Genomic DNA, 15,864 nt, shown 5'->3' on the forward strand with positions numbered 1-15,864 from the left:
GCCACATACAGAACCGATGACATTCAGGAGCATTTTAATATTCTCATAGTCTTTCAGATCTTTATTTAGAAGCCAAAAGCATCCAAGCCAAACACATTTTCACCTAAGCACTTTGTTACTATGATTCCATACACCACAAAATCATTTTAAATCACATGCCAAAGCCTTTCATTCGATATATTTAAAAAAAAAAAAGTATATAAATCAATGAAAGCATCCTTCTGGATAAAGTTAAATAAGAATTTCTTTCCTCGTCCAAACAGATACATTTGGATAATTACAGCGGAATTGTATCCACACTAATCACTTCAGGGACAATAAATGCCACTCGCTTCAGTTTTCTCCTGAACAGCAAATCAAGAAAAGCAAATAAACAAACTTTGTTTTCCTGAGCAATTTTATTTAAAAGAAAGCATATTCCACTTGGTTCCCCTTGGGAAAAATAGGCTATTGAAGGGTAATGGTACACGCATACTCCTCTGCAAACAGCAACTGTGCCATCTCGTGGCCCTCAACTACAATTCACACCCCATCGAGCTGCTTTGCAGTGCTGCTTCCCCCCTGCTCTCTTAATACAGAGCTTCAGTTTCTATGGCAGAATTTCTAGACAAAATTACATACTGCTTAACGTGCATGGCAGTAAAATACAACTCACACGCTTATGCTCCAAGACAAAAACGTTACTAAAACACAATAGTGGGAGCAGCACGGGAAGTTCTGCAAGCACAGAAGAGCCTGAGCTGCTGAGCCTGAACCAAATATAGCTCAACTCTTAGGAGAACGTTGTTAGCTTAAAATAATAATTTAAAACATGCTGAAAATATCTGTATATTGTAATAAAAATATATTATATTTTAAATAAATTTACTTATTACAATACGTCGGTATTGTCATACAATACATCAAATTTATTCCTAAGGGTTGAGTTTATTCACTTCATCAAAGAAGATGGAGCGATGTTTGAGCTACTAGAATTATTTCTGATTAAATTTTATATTGCATATAAAATTTTTGCTAATGATTTTATACCAGGAGATTAGCCAATTATGCAGATTTTAAAATTTATGCAGAAAATGAACACAAACATTCACAAGAAGGATATATTTCCAGTACTATGCATGAGCACTAGTTCATTTGATATCATTTCCCCAAGAAAGCTAATTTAATTGGTATTATGAATAAAAACAGAAAAGGGTATTCTTGTAACCTTAATAGAGGGATCCTGGCAGTTAATTTCTATACGCTGACGTTTCAGAGTAGGCTCTACGTCATCGTCTGTCACTTCATGATTCTCCAACACAACTGCAAAGAAATATAAGCGTTGCCATAGCTTATAATACAAGAGGCAAGACTTGGATTTAAAATATATTAAATGGACAAATCAAATAATATGAAAGGAGTTTAGTTAACATACTGTATATTTCTATTTTTTTTTTGTTGTTTTTCTCTTAAATATATATGATTACTTCTGGCTTCTGAACCCTCACACTCTGCAAAACTGTAAGCAGTTCTAATTCTGCACGAACGCAGGATTTCTCCCAGTCTGTTCACAGAATCATAAAATCATTTAGGTTGGAAAAGACTTCTAAGATCATCTGGTCCAAGCTTTACCCTAGCACTGCCATGTCCACCACTAAACCATTAATTTCGCTCCAGTAGAGATTAACTAAACCGTGAAAATTTTCCAAAATAAGTACTCGGTTATGCAGACCTATAGATCCTAAATGCTTTTAATCTAGAGGTAAACACTCTGAAGAAACAATAACAAAAGTGTTCTGAACTTAGAACTGGAAAACCTCGCTGGTAAAATCAAGAGGTAGAGCCCCAAACAGCGTCACAGTCAGAACACCACCTGAAATGAGCCCAGGTTCAAGGTCCTTTACGAAATCGAGCAAAGGAAAGCTTGTTTAAGGTTGCCCATGCTACAGGTGATAATCCTTGGATGCCCACCAAGTTATGAACTAGGCTGGGACAGGTAAGTCTCAGCTTCCCCTCCATCTCTTTGCGTACATTTCTGAAAGAACTTTTCTGTTCTGCATCAGAAAAGTATTTTTAAGTGTGTTTCTGTTTTCTGTACCTGTAGTTACTGTTCTTTCTGTCAACACTTACTCACTTATACGTGACAGCATTGGATTAAATTCTATAGTTGATTTCAACACATTTTCCCTTAGCAGATCAAATTCTAAACAAAGGAAATCACAGTGTTTGCTTTCAGAATTGTTTTTCAAACTTACTGTCATTTTGCTATAAATCCAAGGAATTTTAATAATTTTTGAGAGGAAATACTTTACAAGTAAAACACTGATTCATAATAGAGGGGTGATAGTTCTTATTCAGGAAAAGTCTCAAACATGGATTTGGTCTGAAATTAAAAAAAATATGATTTGGCATATATCGAGTTTTGGCAGTAGTCTACCTTTGAAGAAAAAAAGTCTTTAAAAGAAAAGTAAAAAAAATAAAAATTAATTTGATCCAAAGGGTGCTAGAGATATGTAAGTAAAGCTGTCCAAATTCAGTAGGTAGTCTCAGCAAGTGCCTCTCAAAGTAAATATTGCAGCAGCACTTTTTTTTATTTTTTTTTATTTTTTATTTTTTATTAAAATTTTTTTAAAAGCAGCTCAGCAGTGATTTCCACCTTGTAAATGGGTAATACTATACATTATCTTTCTCATGCCATCGCTACCACCTCTACTGTACCTGGGTTATCTGGAGTCAAGTCTTCAACAGCAATCTGAACAACATCTGCCAAGTCCTGTTCTGACATCATTCAGAACCAGGCTGCAATGTCCCGTCACACACCACCGCAGGCCCCCAAATAAGTAATTTTACGAGACATGCAATCCTGAAAAACAGCAGCAAGAGGAGCGTTAATACCTGATATAGCCATTTTGCATTTATTTTTTTCATTTTTCCTCTACAAAAGGAGAGAGAATTCTTAAGGGAAGTGACCGACATAGAGAACGGATCACACAATGGTGTGAGCTGCTACTTTAATACGGGCATCACCCACGCATATAAACTTCCTACATTATGAGTAGGCTGAGAGCACGAGCTTTCCTTTCCGATTCACCTTGCTGCATTTTCCCAGTGGATAAGGAGACTGGGTAGTATCAGAGACTGAGCAGCTTGTCAGTGTAAAACACAACCTGTTTTCTTTAAATTGATTTAAAAAATAAAAACATTTAAGTGTCTAAGAGAACATTCATAAATTGCAGGGTTTTAATTTGCAAATTATTCCTCAGCTCTGGGGAGTGATCAGACCTAAGTGTTGACGTTGCAATAGCACATGAGTTTCCCAGACCACACTGGCTACTGCAATCTGTACAGAACCACATGAACACAAAGTCCTACCATGTCCTACCAAAGTCCTACCAATTTTAATGGGCACCTAAAACTCAGCAAGAACAGGGAGCTTCTTTGCAGCTAGTTATAAGCAGACTTGAAACAAAACTTCTTTTCTCGGGCACTGAACCTGCCTGTTTTTTCCACAATTCAATTCTGATGAAGGCATTTTCAGAATACAGCCCTGATGTCTCAGCCCTGCTCCCTTGGAACCCTCCGTCAAGGTTATTTATTAGCGTTGTAAGAGAAACCTTCAGCCTGTAAAATTGAATTAAAATCACTGGAACCATTTGTATGTCTGCTTTCCCACAGTCATAAAAGGATGGACAATGAATACAAGGAGATCAGTCTTTTTTTCCTTTTTAACCTGAAGCAAAAAAAAAAAAACACTAGCACAATAATTTAAGGTTTACCAGTGGAAACGGTAACTCATCCCTTAACATCGACGCTGAATCTACTCCAGCTACGCATAAAGATTTTCCTCTTTCCCTCTGCCACTCGAACACAAGAAAGCCATTAAGCCAGACAGGTGGAGCACAAACTTTTGAAGAGAGGGACAGAACGTGGAGAAGGGTCAGCGCGTTGCGAGAGCCCATCTCAGGAGGGGGACTCCCCGCGCATCGCAGTTGTTTACTCAAAATACCAGCGCTGCCAATACTGAGTCATCTGAAATTCGGATCGTGGCGAAAAACTGTTGGGACCGCGTGGAGCGTGGCAGCCCGCCCGAGAAAACTGGCAATGCGTTAGTGCATATGGATGCCATTTTGGCAAACCGCATTTGCCATTTCTGAGAAATCCTGGTAAGCGGCCAGCCTTCACATAATAAAACAGCTGTGCTAGAGTTACTGTTTCATAATGTCACATACTGCAAGTAACGCTAAGAGCCCTGCCCTCGATGTGAAGACGGCCACCACTCCAAACACTAAGAACGGACAAAGTAGAACAAAACCCAACTTTTAACACTTCGCCGATTTACGCAACGCTAGACTTCCCTGATGCTGCGTGCGTTGCTTTTTAACCAGCTTCACCCACAAACACATCAGTATCTAGTAAGTCATTCCAAAGGGCTTTTAATTTTCTTTTTGTTTAAATCCACCATAATACATATTTAGCCTTTCAAAACTCATTCTGTAAAGTATTGAAATGAATTAAACCTTTCTGCAACACAAAAAATAAATTTCACACTTCTGACCTCTGTTCTCCATCTCTTACGGGTCATAGTCTGAAAATATTCAGCCATAGATCAGAAAATAAGTCCTGAAAGATTCTGTCAGTCTTTAAACAACAGCATACCAACCAGACTGGGACTGGGAAGAGAGCTATTACACATACACAGCAACGTTTCTTCATAACAACAGTATTTATTTCCATTTCAACAAATTTTATTACAATTTCAGGAAACCATACACTGCAATTAGCCAACAGAACACATTTCTACAGTCTCTCCAGGCTGAGCAAAATATCCTTCTGCTGTCACCAGATTCACTGAGCTTCTGGATCCAAAAATAAGGAGAAAAGAGGTAGTTGTTGTTAATGCTAGATGGGAGGGTCGTGAAAGCAACGCCCAAGTGAGCTCCGCTGGGTGCTGCAACCACAGCAGCTACCACAACATGAAAACGTTCCTCTGAAAAATTCAGAATTTCAGTTTATAACAGAAAATTTCAGCAGCGGGCTAAGCTTGCTTTCAGAACCAAGGGCAACATTCTGATAAAATTTAACAGGATTAAAGTTAGAATTAGATTATTACCTTAAAAAAGCCTCAGATTCAAAAATAAAAAAAAAAATCAGAACAACAACTTCTCCATACATTTTCCACATATTTCACCCAGTGAAGTATTTACCAACATTTCCTGAAGCAAAGCACTTCCTTTCTCAAAATTTGCCTTTTTTTCCTTTTTTTTTTTTTTTTTTAACCCCCTCCCCTTTCATTCTCCTGGCCGCAACGCCAGTCCCCATTAATTCTAAATTAAATGCATGTACATTGGCATCGAGAACCCAATGCTGAAATATTACCTGGACCGAGTACTAAGATATAAGAAAAAAAAAATGCAAAGAAAGCCAGGAAGCTCAGGATAAACCCCATCAGGGACAGCCAAGCTCCACAAATGAAATGCCCCCACTTTGTCCCTCCCCAGGTGGTGCTGGGGAGCTGGATGACCAGAGCAGTATTTTGTAGTCAGCTGCCATCACCTGGAGGAGAGGTTTGGGAAGACGACGGAAAATACCTCGTTAATACGTTCGTTACAGGAGGCCTTGGCCAGCCAAACTCCAACTGGCTCCAGCTGTGCTATTTCCACGGATCCACTCCTCCTGGGGGCTGGAGGAGACACCTTCAGCTCTCGCCCAGCACAAATTCAAGCCCGGGTTAGGAGGCGGCTCTCCCCCAGCGGGATGCGCCCCCCGCTTCCAAAAGCCTCGAGCGGTGCCGCAGCCTCCTGCTGCACTACAGCGCTCAGGCACGCTCACACCTTGAGTTGCGCGTGATACAGCTGCAGTAGGTTAGATAAAGTGCTCCAAATATCTCTGTGAGCGCTCTTTCTCAGAATTGATAGACCTAAGACAGATTTACGATTGTTTAATTAAGGGAATATTTGTAAGCAGCCAAATTAAATTCAGGTCACCTGGATTCTAGATTAGTTTATCCACACGTGAGTTTAATGCAATTTAATTAATCCGTTTTAAAACATTCATTTAGAGTAATTCTTCCGAGCATTCCCTTGTAAACAAATCTATTTGCTGGAATATCTGATGGCTTTACAAAATCGGAGGGCACCGTTCCAAAGTGCATCATCAAAATCAGCCAGTGACTTGTTAACATACGAAAACAGGCACCAAACAGAAATCTTCTCCCTCGTACTCACTGGTGAGGGTAAACGCTGTATTTAAAGCAAACAAACGTTCTCCAAAGCCCTCCTCTGTGCGCGTTTACTTGAACTTCTCTTATTTGAGCAGACAATTAGTGCCTGGCTGGTATTTCTCAGCGCTATTGATAAATGAAGAAAATTCTCTTACTTAGCAGGTGAGGAATAACCTAATAAAAAGCAACAAGTTAACAGCACTTAGGGTTAAATGCAGGAGCTCCCAGCCCCCTTTACACCCCAATTCTCTGAAGCTACAGTCTGTCAAAACATGAAGTCAAAAACTATTTTCAACAACAACAAAAAACATTTTGCATTTCTTTACTACCACCAAAAACTATGCAGGAGAATTCTAATCTTTCTTAGCTTCTGTTTAGCTTTTGTCCTTAAAATAGAAGTAAAAACAGTGTTTTATGTAATTTTCACAGCATAACTGTGCCACAAGAATGTCAGTTTAACAGTTTAAAATTGAGTGTAATATACGTGCATATTTGGTTCAGCCAAAGATCAGAAAAAGCCTGCCCTCCCAAGACATGACAAAACCATCCCTTACCTAGGAAGGCAAGGACAGGGGCCATAACAGTCTGCAGGCAGATATCTAAAAGAAATATCGGTAACAACCACGCGATGCTGAGGGACTCCCAGACCAGTTTAAAACGGAGACAGCAACATACAGAGGGGAACAGCTGCTTCAGAAATGAAGGGTCTTAAAATTTCTTTGGAGTGCAAAATCTTGCAGGGAGGCAGAAATCCTCAAATATTGTTGTCAATGCCTTATAATTATTATTGGCCATATGTATATACACACGTATATACGTCGTTCCACCTGGTACAAGCCACTGGTTTGCCTGGATGTCCGCTTCTAACTCTGCTGATGCGCTGCCCGTGGCCACAACCCCAACACGACCGAAGCAGAACACAACCGCCACGCAATCCTGCGTGCTCGGCCCCACTCGGCACGTTCCGGCACGAGAAACCCCAGCAGCGGCTGTGTGGCCACATCCACCAGAAACTCGAGCACAAGCTCTCCGTGGACCTTGTACAAACACTCACTGCTGTCACGTGCAAACAGCCCCGCTGCCACAGCTTTGCTGGAATTATTCCCAAAGGAGCTAGGAAGGAGATGTTAACACCTACCGCAAGCGCGCTTTCAGGTGCTTCGACATGTAAAGAAGTCGGAATTCAATTTTACCGACATACAATCCCGTTGAACTTAATGAGACTGCCCATGTGGACTGGATACACTTAAGTGCTTGCAGATTCAGGGCCCTAAAGCAGAGGTCAGTTTTCTGCATCACCGTAAAATTGCTCAGGATATTGGTCGTTAATGCGAGGCACGACTTGCACGGCTCAAAACCCAGCGAACATGAAACAAGAGCCACTCGAACAGCGCAGGCAGTACGCAGAACCAGATGTACCACGTTTTATTGCTTTCGCCCATAGACGGAGAATCTTTATTGATAACATCCCCCCAGAAACACAAACGCTTTGGTTCAAAGAACGGGCTTCTAGAACCCTTTTCCTATCACGTACATAAGTGTCTCTCCCAGCCTCCAAGAGCTTCTACCTGTGGCTGGAGGGGGGTGAGATAGGTCACCAAGATGTCCTTTTAACTTTGGGTGCCTGTACCCATTTGAGATTAGCAGCTTCTCCCCCAGTAACCTCTTCAGGCATCTATCTTTCTGCGATACTTCGGGCTGACTTTGGGAATTGCAACCAAGTGCCTAACCCAATCTGAATTATTTGGGGCCGATCTCGGTCCTCTACGACAACTACAACACTGATAAAGGTATTTTGCTTCTGTGCCACAGCAAGATCCAAAACATCGTGCGGATCTTAGGAATGGATGTGGTTTTGGTGAGATTACCAGCACGCCTTGAACGCCTGCAGAGTGCACCCCGACTAACGAAGGCAGCTCCAACGCACACCTGAACACTTCCCGACACTGTGCCCGTGGAGCCATGGACCTTCCGACAATAAAACTAGCCTCAGAAAGGCAGCCCGAGTCTGGTCCTGTAAATTTGCTATTCTGAAGTACGATTCGGTAGTCCTAGCAAACTGGCGGTCCTGTTAAACAAGCAGAATCAAAACCAAACGCTAACATTTATTCTAGTTGAAATGTGAATGAACAAGAAAAATGAACGGAATGTTAAAGAAAGAGCTGCGCCCCAGCTCAGTGCTACCGTCCAAAGGAAAAAGCTCTTACCTAACCAGAACATTAAGCGTATGAGAAAGAGCGAAACTTTGCTTGAGGTGTAATACTGCAATGTAAGCGGATTACGCAGCAGACAAAGCGCTGTACTGAAATATTTGAAATCTGGGTGCTTTGTTTCCCATCCTCCATCACAAAACTCAAAGGATATTAAGATGTTATGCTTCATCTAAAGTGACAGAAGCCACAGAAGTTTACAGACTTCAGGTCTGGTACGATCTGTGCCATTGGCCCACCAAGGGATCGAGGCAAGATTCAATTTTCCCTGCTGGAGAGAAAAAAGAATACTCCCCTCAGAAATAAAAATAAAAAAGCAAGGTACAGTATCTGCCTGGCTCCTGAGCAGATCACGTTGTTTTAAATGAGTTTTTGCTACTCATCCTGCAGGGGAAACTCAAAGAGGAAACAACAGTCATTTCTAAACATCTCAAAGGGCCTTTATTGAGAAGTGACTAAGAGCTGGGGAAGGGGATGGGAAATGAGGACTTCCTCTGGAAAGACGATGTTCCAGAAGTCACGGGTATCTGAAACATCACCCGCTGCGACATGAACCTAGCACTCATTCAGAGCAGGTAACACCCCAAGTTCTTGTGCCACGCTCGTTTCCACAGGCAGCAGGGCAGAGCAGGACAGCGAACGAGCTTCACCCACTGCTACTTGAAAGATCTGCAGAGGCAGCCGAGAAGCTGGCTGAGGAAAGCTGTGGGATCCTCTTCCCGTCCCAGGAATCCAACGCTTGGAGGGCGGGTACGAGCAGTACAAACGCCTGTTTTACAGACGTACGAACGCAGTCTTTTGTCAGGTGAGACTCCTCTGCAGCACAGGGATCTCCGTGACGTTCATGAAACTTGGGTTCCTGCACGAAGGACCAAGGGACCACATTTGCCCCCCGGCAAAGACCCAGAGACTGAATCAAAGTTTATCACCAAATCTTTGGCCGTAAACTTGCTCGAGAGACTACTTTGGAAAATACAATTTCTATCAACTTTGAGTTTCATTACGCCAAGAAGAAAAGTGCACTGATAACAAAACATTTTGAAATTTCATTGGCATAGACAAAAATCATTTTGAGAAACTTGAATTTTTTTCCCCGTATGAAGTGGAAGCCAAAAAGCTAAAGTTCTTTAAGACTTCATGATATATTTAATAGGTGCTTCCAAGCTAATACTACGATGTATTTCTCTACTATTAGAGATACTTTCTGTATAACTACTGGTTCAACTCAAAATGATATTTTTTTTTCCTACGAAATACATATTTGGGCAGACTAACAGACACAGATAGCAGCCATTGACATGTACAGACCATTAAGGGATGCCCCCGAATCTTTACTCTGCAGGTTTAGGTTTGATTCGTGCAGACTGAACCTTCAGGACCATCCCTAACAGAACAGCTAGAGAAGTACATGGAGCGCAAAGAAGGAACACGCCATCAAACAGGGCTAAAAAGGACATTCATCCACTCCTGAGAGTAACTATAACTATGCTTTGAGGCTGAGGACAAATCAGTCCAACCGGCAGGAACCTGCTCATGTGTCTGAAGAAGCTAAGCTTGCCTAATTCACCAGAAGATGGCGGAGGAAAATATACAATCTGCATTATCCAGATAAAATATATTGCATGCTGTTTGCTGGTTTAAAATCCAAATGTCTCTCAAATGCCAGGAAATAGCAATGAAACTTCACTCTGGAGGTTCCTAATGCCTAGAACTATAAGGAATACACCCCAAAAGATCAAAAAGAGGATAGAGGTGCAGCTGCCTACCGCTGCAACAACAGCCCATAAGTCTATAAATACTGACAGTAATAGTAGCAATCAAATGGTAAACAGTAACAACATTAAATAAAAGAAAACCCCACTTTAAAAAAAAATGTATAGCCTTGTAAAGCAACCCAGTAAAGAAAAATCAAGCAATTACTATCTGTTGAGCAAATAGCCCTGAAGAGGCATAGCTGGGCTTTTAACACGGGAATATAATCTCACGCACAAGACAGGACTGATCTAGATCTCTGGTCTTCAAAACTGAGGATTTTTTCCCGTTATTTAGGAATCAAAACACATTGCCATGCTCCAGCCGAAAGCTTCAAGTATTATTTGTTATCTAGAAACAGCAAGGAGCTTATTAAGGAATATTTCAACAGAACATATGGGAATTTAATATTTGAATCCCCTTTGGAAAGCGGAAAATAAGTAACATAACAAAAGGGCTGCAGCTAAAAATAACGATTTTTAAAAGTTGTCAGATGCTGCCGGAAGAGAGAAGGAGGTGAAAAAAAATGTCAATATTACAACACTTGCTAAAATTTGCTGAACAAAATGACAGTTTGTGAATAGTGACCACCTACATAGTGACTTATACCTGATAAAAAGCATTTGTGTGTGTTTCTAAGGCAACTTCATTAACTATTTCAATAATAGGAGCAATCCCTGAAGTTTACCTCCTGCTTCATACCTTAATTCTCTCTATTCTACTGCAATTGTTTGCCTAGATTTTTTTCCACATATCCATCAATCTGTGTTATTTTAAACTGATTTCCCTTTTGCAATGCAAAGTACACAGCTGAGATCAAAGGATGGGAAACAGATTTTAAGGAAATTAGCACAGCTTTCAATTTATAGCTCTGAAAGCCCCGTTTTTCCATTATGTTCTCCAATTATTTCTGTATCACAAAGTAATTTTTTCTCATTAAAAATAATTCTGTGTTCTCAAGCAAACAGCTTAACGAACAGGATCTCAGCATATTAAATTTTAAATGACCACGAGAATAACAAGGTTTATTTCATTCAATGGAATTACTTGCATTATTTTCAAGAAACCTTGGAGAATATTATTTGCTCTAAATAGTTAAAGACATCAGGAAAGTCAGAGTGTTTCAAACTGAAATCATAGCAGTAGGCAGATCAAACTAGAAACTGGCTGACACTGATCTCCAGTTTAACAACATCCATACTTCTCCAGCACAAAGAATCAGAGCGTTCTCTACTTAAAGCCACGTAAAAGATGGCTGAGAGGCTTTAGGTAGCGCACAAATGGCTTTTATGTTTCTGGAAGCGGACAGGCTGCAGAAGCGACCTGTCGTTGCCTAGATAAAACACAAGCAACAGCAACCGAGCCCTGCCCCTTGGACGGCAGCCTTGTGCTCGAGCCACGCACAACCCTTGAGGAACACGTGTGCAGCTCCCGCTTCGTGGCCACATCACGTTCCTGACAGCACGCTACGCCAGCGCTGCTCGCTGAAAAGCCCCACTGGTGGAATTCAAACCCAAAGAGATTGCCGAGGGAAACATCACGTCCCCTGCTGTTTTGCAAAGGAACGGCGCTGCTGAGGCCACTTCCATCTGGCTGACCCGCTCCACGTCCAAGGTTGCCGCCGCCCTCCTGCCAAGAGGCTGGGCGCACACTGCGAAGCGCCACTGGCAGGTCTGTGTCGTGGAGCACAGATGCTAAGCCACAATCCTCTCCTCTCATCGCCACATCCACTCACCGTTGTAGAACCAGCTCTTAAGAGACGGAGAATGAACGTGGAGCAGGCTGTGGGAATGAGACGCACACCTAGCCCCGACCCCGTCCCACACACGCTGTGAGATACCCAGCTTAGCGCAGCCTTTCCACGGGCAGGGGCACTTAAACTGGAAGGTTACAGGATTAGTACAGGATTCGGAAGTTTCCATTTCCCTCTGCAAAGTTACTTCGCTATAGCTTTTGAAGGTTTTGCCCTGGAGAGCTATTCAGCCCAAGCACAGGAGACGCCCAGGACAGCACCTGTACCGACACACGGGCTTGCCTGGACCCTGAAAAGCGTACGGCAAAGATTTCACTTCAGTCTGTAGCTCCTTGACGTCTGGCTCAAGTTCAAGGAAAACTTGTGCAAAAACATTTTATTCTTTTGTGTTTGTCTTACCTCAAGCAGAAGCTAGATAACAAAAGGGAATAAATATCATTTCCTATTTTTTCCTACCACGTGCACTGCTGATCTATGTACTTGAAAAAATTTCTGATCTAGCACTTCTGGTGGAAGAAGCTGATGCTGTTACGGGCCCCTACTATCAACAAGCACCGTGGCCAACATAAGATCTACAACAGGTAACCTGCTTACTCAAAAGTCTAACATTTCCCTCCTGCAACCACTTCGAAAAAGGAAACATCCAAGCTCCCAAAACAGACCTTAGCACTGCTTTAAAACACAGGGATAACACTGATGTTTTTAAATTCTTACCAAAACTATTTATGAAAATAATCTGAAGAGCATCACATAAGTAGAAAAAGACAGACAGGTATTCTTCTGAAATACTTTCATCACTACAGTCTGATCCTGTTTTGCCATTCCCCCTCCCTCCTCCGGAGAAAAAAGTAATTCCAGCTTTAAACGTGCAAGAGTATCTATCAGCGGGCTGTCAGAGCTAAGGTGACACATAACAGATGTGTTTATAAAGAGCAGGGAGGCAAGTGGTGATTTTCTTCACAGTTTCTATGAATTCGCACCATGGGAAAGCAGACGTGTTATTTTTTCATCATAAGATAAGGATGCTCAAATTTTCAGAGGAAAACTTGAACATAACTTATTTTTCCCTTAAGTAGTTTGGGTTTCTACCCTTTAAGTCAATGTTTTTTTTACAAACAGGAACCAAGATAAAGGAATTTTGTCCAACAGACAACGTCATAAATTATTTTATTTGAAGTCCCAAATGCAAAGGATCTTATGAAGTTTATCTTTTTTGTGCATGTCCGCTTACTGTCTTCACATGCAGTCTAACAAGCGGCGAGCAAAACTAAGCGCTTAACAGTAGCTTTGAAAAAAGCTAAAACTGCAAGGAAACAAGTGTTTGACGTGACTTTTAAAGACATTTTATTATTTTTATTTTTACTTGCAAAAGAAGAATACGATTTAGCTTTTAATGAATATGTAAAAAGCAGAAAACAAATAAAATTACTTCAGTAGATAATAACTATCAAGTTCCAAACTAGAGGAAATCAAATCTGTGGAAGAAAAATTTATTGGCGAGGTTTAGCGTACATAGGTGTTTTGTTGTTCTAATCAATTGATTCACACTGTCTCCTCCTACAAGTAGCTCCTGCTGTTCTGCTCAACTCACATAAACAGTTTCTGTAGATCTCTGGGGCAAGAGCTTCTGTGCACAAAGAAATGCCCATCTCCTCCTTCTACAATGAATGTAATCAGAGAGCTTTTAGTTTGCTTTCTAAGGAGCATCATAGGAATTTCAATTCAAGCCATTCTTCAGCGAAAGATACGAAGACATTCAAATTCCAAAAAAATAAGAGGCGTGTATTCTTCCTGCACAAACGATGCTTTACAAGTTCAGGGCAAAGCTGAAGACCAGAGATGAGGTGAAATCCTTGCAAACGTGGGCGTGTTACTGTAATTAATGTGAGTCTGAATCCCACAACCGAGCACTGCTCTGCAAACGCAGGGTAAACCCGTAAGTAGCTCTCCCGCTACAAGGAGGTGCAAGCTCATCTTCCTTCACCTCGTCTGTACAAAACCGTGTAAAACGTGTATGTTGTCCTGTGCTAAAAACAGCCCAGGCAGGAAACACAAGCCCTTCTGCAACACGCTCAGCAGAGCACGTGCTGCCGGAGCCCTGTCAGCTATGAACGTTGGCAGTCGGCGCTCGCCGCGTTCCTGCTGTACTCCTAACGCACCCCGTTACTCCTTTAAGTCTTAAAACCCGTTCTATAACCACACAATTAATACATGGCTGAATAATTAAGGCATTAAAGCCGGTTTCTGTTACGATAAAAAGATTCTAAGTTAAAAACAAAGATAAGAGTTACAAAATATTTTCATCCTCTAAAGCAGATGGAATATTAACGCTTCCAGAATCCAAACACCATCTTTCGCTCTTTTTAATCAATTAGCTAGACGTTCTTCCTGACATCTTTTCGTGCGTTACTGAAAACTGAACTGCTGCCAAGAAGCCATTTAATGTATGGAGTAAGGCTCTTCCAATTTCAGAACCACATACTCGTTATTCTGGTCAATTTTTACGGACAACCGTTTCACAGGTACGCTAACATTTCCTAACCAAGTAAATCCGTTGTTTCAAGAGGCACCATTATGACGTTATTAAGACAGGGAGGTTTTCGTTTGTTTATTTTAAAAATCTTGTTTGAGTGCTCAAAATCCTACAGACACATTTTATCTTTGTTTCTTGATACGCTGAAATCAAAAGGGTACTGCAGCTCAGGTAACCTCACACAGAAGGCAAAAAAAATATATATATATATATCTCAAATAAATTATTCAATTATCATTTTACAGCAATTTGGAAGCTGCTCCAGCTGAAGCACTCAGTTGCTAAAGCCCCTCCAAACTTGTTTCTTTTTGAAAAAAAAAATTCTTCCCTTGAGAACTCTAAAAATAAACTGATACATAAAGTATACCCATAGCAGGATAAAACTACTATATTTGGTAGCACGCACAATTTCCCACGGTATGGGGATTTAAAAAAAAAAGAAAGAAAGAAAGAAAAAGAAGAACCATTTGAATTATGGATACGGAGGGGAGAGAGATGTGATCGGGACTGCTTTACCAAGCCTAACGCGATCAGGCTGGAAAACAGCAGCCCAGATAGGACTGGGAAAACCCTTTGCTCTGACAGGAGCAGGGCACGGCACCCCCTGCAGCAGCCCCTTCCCTCCCTGAGGGGAAAAGCAGAGGCTGAGGCAGGGGCTGAGGCTGAGCTGCGGGCGGCCGTGACGGGGGGAGGCCGCGCTGCCCCTTCCCTCCCCCGTCCTCCCGAGGGCCAGGGGCGCACCCCGGGGCGGGGAGAGGACGAGGCCGGGCTCCCCGGGGAGAGGCAGCGAGAGAAGGGCCCGCGGAGCCCCAGCACGGAGCGGGGACCCCGCCCCGCTGCCCTGCTGAGGAGGAGGAGGAGGAGGCCGGCGGGGAGCGAGGCGCCGAGGAGGCCCCGGCCTCCCCCCCTCCCCCCCAACACACACACACACACCCCCGGGCCTCGGCCCCTCCCCGGAGCCGCCGCCCCGCGGGCCGGGTGCTCGGGCGGCCCCGTGAGGAGCCGGGGGAGGAGGCGGCGGAGGGAGCCGGAGCCCCTCAGGCCCGCCGGGAGGCCCCCCGGGAGCTCGGCCCCAGCCGGCCGGCCGCGGGGAGCCGCGGTTACCGTGTGCGGGGCCCAATTCTCGTGGTGTTTGTCGGGCGGCTGCGATAATGGCGTCCTTCCTCGCGAGACGGCTCCGGCTCCGCAGCGCGCAGGCTCCAACGCGCCGAGCCCGCTCGGCCCCCGCCCGCCCCGGCCGCCCGCGCCTGCGTGCCGACGGACGGGGCTCGCAGCCGCCCCTCCGCCGCCGCGCCCGCCGGGACGGACTACAAGTCCCAGGGGGCAGAGCGGCCGCTCCTCGCTGCCGGCCCCGCCGGGCAGGCCGGGAGCTGTAGTACACGCGGGTGGGGCGGTGCCTTCTGGGAATTGGAGTCCG

General features: G+C 43.2%; 1 protein-coding gene across 2 annotated transcripts in view; it reads right to left on the reverse strand.

The window, feature by feature from the left end:
• BANP (BTG3 associated nuclear protein) overlaps nt 1-15,657 on the reverse strand; it is a 145,815-nt gene extending 130,158 nt beyond the window's left edge. For both annotated transcript variants that reach the window (XM_035566269.2, XM_035566268.2), the window contains exons 1-3: nt 15,552-15,657; nt 2,698-2,842; nt 1,208-1,302 (exon numbers count right to left, since the gene is read on the reverse strand). In XM_035566269.2, the coding sequence (XP_035422162.1) occupies nt 1,208-1,302; nt 2,698-2,767 (165 nt within the window). In that variant the 5' untranslated portion in view covers nt 2,768-2,842; nt 15,552-15,657. The remainder of the gene's footprint in view (nt 1-1,207; nt 1,303-2,697; nt 2,843-15,551) is intronic.
• Between the last annotated feature and the right edge of the window lie 207 nt (nt 15,658-15,864).

Source organism: Cygnus atratus, chromosome 12, assembly GCF_013377495.2.
Source record: "Cygnus atratus isolate AKBS03 ecotype Queensland, Australia chromosome 12, CAtr_DNAZoo_HiC_assembly, whole genome shotgun sequence".
Classification (NCBI taxonomy): domain Eukaryota; kingdom Metazoa; phylum Chordata; class Aves; order Anseriformes; family Anatidae; genus Cygnus; species Cygnus atratus.